This window comes from Monopterus albus, unplaced genomic scaffold (genome assembly GCF_001952655.1).
Source record: "Monopterus albus unplaced genomic scaffold, M_albus_1.0 scaffold51.1, whole genome shotgun sequence".
Lineage (NCBI taxonomy): Eukaryota > Metazoa > Chordata > Actinopteri > Synbranchiformes > Synbranchidae > Monopterus > Monopterus albus.
In genome coordinates, this window is record NW_018127931.1 from 2,112,869 (window position 1) to 2,121,519 (window position 8,651).

General features: G+C 40.1%; 1 protein-coding gene across 4 annotated transcripts in view; it reads left to right on the forward strand.

The window, feature by feature from the left end:
• The window catches only part of tafa5a (TAFA chemokine like family member 5a), a 233,643-nt gene extending 225,749 nt beyond the window's left edge, over positions 1-7,894 (forward strand). For 3 of the 4 annotated variants that reach the window (XM_020601400.1, XM_020601403.1, XM_020601402.1), the window contains 2 exons: positions 2,084-2,281; positions 6,155-7,894. In XM_020601400.1, the coding sequence (XP_020457056.1) occupies positions 2,084-2,092 (9 nt within the window). In that variant the 3' untranslated portion in view covers positions 2,093-2,281; positions 6,155-7,894. The remainder of the gene's footprint in view (positions 1-2,083; positions 2,282-6,154) is intronic. The other variant, XM_020601401.1, reaches the window with a different exon arrangement.
• Positions 7,895-8,651: the final 757 nt, after the last annotated feature.

Below are 8,651 nucleotides of genomic sequence, written 5' to 3' on the forward strand. Positions count from 1 at the left end.
GGATGCCGACTACGGAATGGAGCAACTATCAGCCACCTTCTCTACATGGATGACATTAGGCTGTATGCCAGGAGTGAACGAGACATTGACTCACTGATCCACACCACTAGGATCTACAGCCCGGACATTGGAATGTCATTCGGACTGGATAAGTGTGGTCGCTGAAACAATCCAGCACATAACAGCGGGGTGCAAGATGCTAGCAGGCAGGGCATACATGGAACGCCATAACCAAGTGGCTGGCATAGCGTACAGAAACATCTGCTCCGAGTACAGGCTGGAAGTCCCAAAGTCAAAATGGGATACACCTCCAAAGGTCCTGTGGGGCTTCCAGATACAAACTGACAAACTGGTAATGGCAAGCCAGCCAGATGTAGTAGTGGTGGACAAACAGGAGAAAAAGGCCATAGTGATAGATGTAGCCATCCCAAGCGATAGCAACATCAGGAAGAATATTTCAGTTTGTCTTTTTTAATAAATCTGCAAAAATGTCAAAAATTCTGTGTTTTTCTGTCAATATGGGGTGCTGTGTGTACATTAATGAGGAAAAAAAATGAACTTAAATGATTTTAGCATATGGCTGCAATATAACAAAGAGTGAAAAATTTAAGGGGGTCTGAATACTTTCCGTACCCACTGTACATGGATGTGCTAAAAGAGCACATGAAGTTAATTGGTGTGAGAGTAGAAGATGCCAAGGATAGAGTTAGGTGGAAACAGATGATTCGCTGTGGCGACCCCTAATGGGAACAGCCAGAAAGAAGAAGAAGAAGAAGACAACATATGCATACACATAAGGACAAAACATGCACAAACTCTAACACATTGTTGCTGTCTGTTGAGAAACCTATAAACTTTATCTGTTCATGAGCCTATAAATATAGCACTGTTTTTAGCTTTGTGACAATGCATTTTTTATATAATCCAAAGGTTGTTAAATGGTTTGTTTAGCTTAATGAATAGAATAATTTTCTTAAAGGTTAAAGGTTTTATCATTCAGTATATCTGGAACATTTTAAACAACCAAATTCAGCTAAAATAGCATTTCTGATCCTTAATTTCCTGAGTTTCTACACTTTGCCCACCTCAGCCTGATTGTGCTGTAGCACTGCCCTCCTTAATAACAGACTACAGTGCAAACATTAAACTGCTTTTGCAACTGAAAAGCAGTGTGCAAATGGGAAAAATTATATGGGCACATGTGCAAGTGACTCTGATTTGTGACATCAAGGTTGGGAAAATACAGGGATTTACTAAGTTTTAATGTTAATTATCATTAGTAACAAGTAGCTGGTACTGACTGTTGCTTTCAGCAGTTATAAGAACAAACAGCCTATATCAGTGGTCATACTTTCCCCTTCAATTGAATGGGAAAGTATGACTAGATTTTGACTGGTAGTGTATTTCACTTGAGATGTGAACAATTTGACCTGCCACTGACACTGCAAAAAAAGTCAAGCCAAAAAAGGAAAGACGCAGCATATGTCATTAAGAGTCACCCTGCTGGAACTATGAATGACTACACCAATTGTCATGGCAATTCATCCAATAGTTGTTTAACTAGTCCAGGCCAAAGTGGTGGACAAATTGACCGTACCACCATAATAGTCATGCTGCTAGCACAGCTAAAAAAACATTATAGATGGAATGGAATATGTAAATAAGGAAAAGAAAATTACAAATAACTTATGAATGAATTCATGGTTTATTTTATTACATTTTGTTTCTAAACAAGACACTATAGTAATAATAAAAGCCAAATTACTTTTTATACTTCGCTTCTGTGTGAGCTACTGTTATGGTGCCTCAGACCCTGTTTTACTCCTACACCTCTATATTTAACACTAAAATGGATGTAACACAGACCTGTTTTCTTGTGATAAACACAACCACAGATGTGTTTAGCCAAAGCCAAACGGGCGCGTTTTCAATACAACTCAGTAAGACAAATTTGATAATGGTGGTGGTGGTGATGGTGGAGTGTGAGAAATAAAACTCTGTGTCCTCATTTTGAGCTTGATAACCATACCGCCATCCCCTCTTCCTCTCCTCTTCCCCATTTCCTCTTCCTTTCTCCCTTCAGGCTCTATGACGCGACAAGAGCTCCCCTCAGCACTCTTGCACTATGGAGAGCACTGATGGCCCCTTGACAGACAGCCAAACACCATCTACCACCAACACCACCACCCTACCACCAACATCACAACAATTTCACCAAAATCCTGGTCCCGCAAAGGCAGAATGCAACACAAGTGCACCAAGGGCACTTGGAGGCAGCAAGGTACAGCAGAAATCCCCTCAATCTGTATCTCGACCCATCATTAAATCCTTTTGTCTGTTATTGATGATATCAATTGTCTATCTTTAGAATTAAAGGCTTTGATTTAAAAACCAAAAAAAATAGACAATAAAAGTGGCCATACATCACCATGCGCCTGCAGGCACAGCCCATTTACAGTTTTTTCAGAATCATTATTCCTTATATTATGTGTCTTAATAATTATAATTTTTTTATAGAATCTGTTTAAAATCATTACTAGACCACACCATCCTCTTCATCATCCTCCAATACAAACAACAGGAAGCATGGACACAAACACATAAATTCTGATACAATTTAAACAACTGTCTGCTTGTTTGATATCTGTATTTGGCTTACTTATTTTTCCATAAGCTCACCAGTTCCCTAGTGTGTGTTTAACCACAGAAAATCCATGTGTGCAGCAGTAACAGTAAAACACAATGGTTTCGTATTCAGCTTGTTTTTGCTCTGCTTTATTGGCTTGCCTTGTATATTGTACTTTAATGTATTGTGTCAGGTGGCGTCTGCACGCTCAAATAAAATAAGGCGCCAGACAGACAGTGATATTAATGCATGTGATTGGGAAATAGAAAGAGCCATGTTGTAAATTTAATGTGCAGTCTAATAAAAGGGATGAGGCCTAAGTCATAAAATGCCCAGTCTTATAGAGTTTCTGAAAAGCAGGCTCTTCTGTCAGTCAATATTGTCAGCATTTATGGCCCATGTTACGATTCGCTTTCTTGAAAATATCTGATCCTGCTGCTTTTCAGACCAGACAGTGAGTCTTCAGAAGATTTGAGACTATAAATAGATGCAGGGTGGAGTGCATGTGAAGAATTCAGATCCCAGCACAATGCATCATATAGAAGATTATTGTCTGTTTACTCACAAAGTAGGCTATCTAACATTTCAGCAATACGATATCACCTGCAGTCATCTGATCCCATACAGCGGCATGCAGTACAGTTGCTTGTAAAAACAGATATAGTCTATCACAGCATAATAAGGGCAACATATCAGGCAAGTTCTTTGTATCTAAAACACATCAGTGACATTTTGTTATTCCTCCGTGACACCACCACATGATTAAATGTGGTCTAATATTTCCTCCTGAGCATTAAAGTTCCAATCATACTGTAGAACACAGATACTGTAGTAAAATGCATTTACATTGATGTTCTGAAGAAATGCAGTATGAAAGAGTTGATAATGACATAACACCCTGGATAGCTTTGAACTCTCTCTTATTGTGGAGTAGGTCCTGTATGCCCTGCATACATGTTCATGTATTTTGAGCTTAACATCTGCTTCAGACATTACCCAACTTTACAGCATGTTATGAGTGATTTCCCATTCCTTATTAACCTGTGGATCCTTCCCAAGTCACAAGATCGCTTATGAATATTCATCTAGCAGGCTATTGTGCAGCTCGCATTCTCACATCCAAGTGAAAACGTGCTGATGTTGCGACACTACACTTGCCTTCTTGTATCAGTGATTCCAGCTCATGTACAAAACCATTCAATCACGCGTCAATTAATCAGATGCATGAATCACAACTATCAGTGTCTGGATAAAGAGTTTGGAGAGACTGAGTAGATAATTTTTCTTTCATACATGCCCTTTCACGCATTCACCACCACATTGTGACATTTTGAGGGGAGTCAGCAAGAGTTCACACAGAGGAAATGTCAAGCTGGGGCCATATGTTTGGGTGCTTTCAGTCGTCCTACTCCCAGCTGGAGAAAGACTCCATATATATTGTGAATATAGTTTTCTTAAGGTCTAACAGATGTTGCTGCATGCACCTTCACTCTGCGCATGCAGAATGCACAAATTCACACACATTCACATATATTCACCAAAGTGGTTCAGCTTGGCCCAGAGACAGGAAGCTCTATGTAACATCGCTGAAATAAAATGTTTTCTCTTGTCCCTGACTGAACACTGCTGGGTACACAAAGATACGGTATGTATTGAGTGGCTTGCCTGCTTGATCCATAACAAGAGACGCCTGCACAAATGAGCTCTGTTCATGACTTTCCCTTGTGTTACTATGACACCAGCAGCAGTTATCAGTCCCACTCGAAAGTCTAATTCTCTTTCTGGTCTTGTTTGAACAGTCAGACCCACTCAAGTCAAAGTTTGCCCATGTGTTCAGCAGCTAAACCGACTCTGCATCACGTTTCTCTCAACTCAACACTATTCTGGCACAAGAATGTAAAATATTATCTCATCATTATAAGATGTAAAATAGAGTAATATGGTCGTTTCCTAATAAACTCAAGGTAATAATCACCTAGGGCTTGAGAATTTTATTCATAGGGCAAATTCATCTCATATTCATCTGACATTCATTCCTCTTTTTAATAGAAGGCTTCCATTTCCCTGAGATGAGGTTTGTGTGTGAGATTTATGGGGAACCATTTGCCACAGTGTGGGTGTGAGACAAAGGCAGAGAGAATATAAGAAATGTACCATGATAGACACAAACTGTGCTGTAGCTTTCATAAAACAAGACCATCTCTATGCCTGGCATCTGTTTACATTCATCTGCATTCTAGTTCTCTTGAGAGTTCTACAACATCTCCATGCAGTGAGTCTGCCCTCCCTCAGTTTTATCAGTAGCTCCCTCAGCATTCAGTGCCACTGTAATCTCAGTTTGCCCACTAGGAGGTGCTGACAGGGGGAAAGTGTGCTTACACTGGGATTAAACATCTGTTTGGGCAGCAGTCACAGTCAAGTAGTTAGCACAGTCATGCCCCTGCTTTAAGCCCTTACACCTGTGGGTCATTTCATGGCCAGCTCCAACAAAACCACGATGTGTATTTTCCCTGAGCCTCAAACATTGTCATCTGTGATACATGCTAGTACTTTATCCAACATCTGCCCCTTTCATGGCAATTTGCACCCTGTGAAATCATCAAGAGTTCAATTATTATGAAATAAGCCTCTGTGGCAATGCAGCAGTCTTGGAAGGCATCGGTTCCTCCATCAAACTGGCTGTGTGACTGGCAGGAGCCAGATGGTGAAGAGGCTTCCAGATTTGTCTTTCTGTGGTAGATTAATTGTTTTTCGGTCTCTGCACTGTGAGACCTGATTTTTTTCTTGGGTTACACCCGCTGAAAAATTCTAAATATTTGATTCGCAGACTGCTTGATTTGACAAAGAGTAATTTGTTCAGTTAATATTCTTTATCTAACAATGCAATCAGAGTACTGTAATTAACTCAGTTTCCCAAGGAGCAATGGGTATACATATTTCTTGTGGCAACACACAATGTATGATTCTCCCATAACAGTTTTTCTTATATGAGTTGTATGAGAAATATAATAGTAATTCCATTTTAAAAAACAAGCTATAGTGTGCTAATCAGTGAGCTTTAGATGAGTAGTAGGAAGATTCTGTTGTGTTAGGGCCAAGCCAGGCTAGCTGCTCCCCCCTGTTTCCAGTATTTTTGCTAAGTTAAACTGTCTGCTAGCTGTATACAGTAGGCATAAAATCATTCCAAAGACTTAAACAAATAGTTCAACATTTTGGGAAATTTGCTTTTTCTCTTTCTTGCCAAGAGTTTGTGTGAGGACTAATACCACTTTCTTGTCTTTGTGCTAATTATGAAGCTACTACCAGCAGGTGGCTGGCTTAGCAAACACCCAGGGCTAGCACAGGAGCAAATAGCTAGCCTCACTCTATACAATAATAAAGTCTGCCTACCAAAACCCCTGCAGCTCACTCATTGACATGTAGCTATATTACTGGAGAAAGTAGACTGTAAGTTCACAGTGCACACTCAGTATTGGTGACTGTGATAAAACAATCATCTCATAGTTGTTCTGTTATTGTGATTCCCAGGTCTCGTAACACAGCCAGAGGCAGGAAAACCAGGGAGTGACTGTTTGAGGGAGTGAGCTCTCCCCTGGACACTGGACAAGCTACTCACTGTAAAACATTTCCTCTTTCCTGTGACGGCTCCTCCAGGTTTGTGACTGCTCCCTCCTGCCATTGAGTCCCTCTGTCATTGAGTCAACATGTTGCATCCACCTCCTCTCTCCACTCTATCTGCCTGCTCTGTGAAAATAGCGGCACCTGCTCATTCCATGGAGGACCGGACACCTTGAAATCTCATGAATGGTTTTTTGCCTCACTGGATCTTTGTTTGGAGCTGCTAACGGCTGTCACTAAAGGGATTCGCCACATCACTCTCCTTGCCTCTAGAGCAGGAGGTTCCAGAGCATAGACGGGATCATTACAGACCAGACCCTGTTGCTTCTCGGATCACCTCCCGAGGCCATAAAAACTGAACCTAACGCTGTCTGCTGTGAATAGGCCTTCTGCTGGAGTAAACCTCCCATATTTTTTATAGACCAAAGAGCAAAACAACAAATAGGATCATTATGAAAGAGTGGACCATCTGGCAAAGACACACAGGGACTTTGTGAACTTGCTGCTTGTGTCTGCACCGGCCAACAACTGCCCCCACAGAGGTACGGTGCACAAGCGGACAGACTGAAGCCTGCATCCATTGGCACATGTACTGTGAACAAAAGAGTACTTTTAAAACTTTGCAGACATTTTTTTCTCAGACTTAGTCCACCACTGTATTTTGCAACTGGAGATATAGGCACTACATACATATAACTGTATGAAAAAATGAATTGATTTGCATTTTTCAGTAGCTATGGTTGGGACAGCTTGCAGGTAGAATTGTCAGATTGGTCAGCTCAAATCATATCAAAGAAATCAGGAATATCTGTAGAGGGTATAACTGCTGCTTAGCGTGAAAAGGAGGAGTAAAGAAATGTCATTAAATGTATTTTGAAAGGCCCTAAAAAGTTATATATTTAACAGTTTTATATGTTGTACCTTTGTAGAGAAGCTTATTGGACTTAAAATGTGGTCACAATGGCAGTTTAGTAGGATGTGAACAAATGCTGTTGTTCTCATTACTGCTGGCTAGTAGTCCCAGGTTTTTTGTTTACACCTCAGTAGCTGCTTTCTTTTCATGGTCATCTATAAGTCAGTGTCTACCAGAACCATTAATGGGGAAAAGGAAAGTAACAATTTACTGAGGACTGATCTGCAGCCAACTGAATATTGTAAATCTATGGTAGTCAGTGGAAGCCATTGAAATTTGCTAATTTGCTATGATATTGTATTGTACACAGTGTGGAATACTGACTCATTTCCTCTCTATGAGTTTTGATCTCTTAATTTATTTTTGTGCTTGTGTTTGGTCGCAGAAATTTGGCCTCTCTCTGATCGCAAGGAATACAACGATGAGAGCCAGGGAGAGAGAGAGAGAGCGTAGAAGAAGCATTGCAGAAATATTAGTCATTTACATAAATTTTTTATTATGAAATATTTTAAGAATAAATTAAATACATGAAAAGAAATGTGCCCTGCAAATTTAGATGGTCGTGGGAAATTCAATTGATCTTATTATGGTTTTACTTTTAACTGTTCTGTCACAAAAAAAAAAAGAGGAAACACTAAATGAAAGTTTTGTTTTCTGTGCCAGGTCATCAGCTGGGTTTAAGACCAGATTCAAATCCCAAATGGGAAAGTAATGGTAAAATTTATGTTGGGGATAAGCATCAAGGCACTTCAATCAGCAGTAAGAGCAATTGATGATTGATTGATTGATTGATTTATTCTTTCAAACATGCAGAACAAAACAAATGACAGCAACACACACATAATTACACATATCCAACCAATGCTAATCCAAAATCAGTTTGCTTACACCTATTACATGTTTGAATGGAGTAGGAAGAAGTCAGACTTATCCAGTCCTACCCCATGACATCATATTATACAAAAATGTTTATCTGCACTAGTGAATAACAAGTAATTTTACTGGTCAGATGCCAGACATCAGTAAGTGCACAACTTTGTTGTGGTCGCTGGAAAAGAATAATACACCTATCAATTTTTTGGTACTCCCATGAGCCAGCAAAAAGCAAACTTTCTGCTAATGAGCCAAATATAATGACCAACATACACAGCATGTTGCAAATCACTCTGTCATGACACATTCCTACCATAACTATCATTACGATTTACGGCAACCTGTGCCACAGGAGCTCTTCTGTCTGTTGCCCTCATGTGATTTGAACCTCTTCAGACCACAACTAACTACTGACCAGAAGCACCCTGCAAGCCTTGACATTTTGAAGATGCTCTGACCCAACTGTCTGGCTGTAAAAGTTAGGCCCTTGTCAAAGTCGCTCAGGTCTATACACCTGGAGATGTCTCCTGCATCCAGCATGCTGACTACAAGTATTGAGTGCCAGTACTACAGCACTACTTACAGTCCTACATTTCCAAGATCTTAATATGTGATATTCTA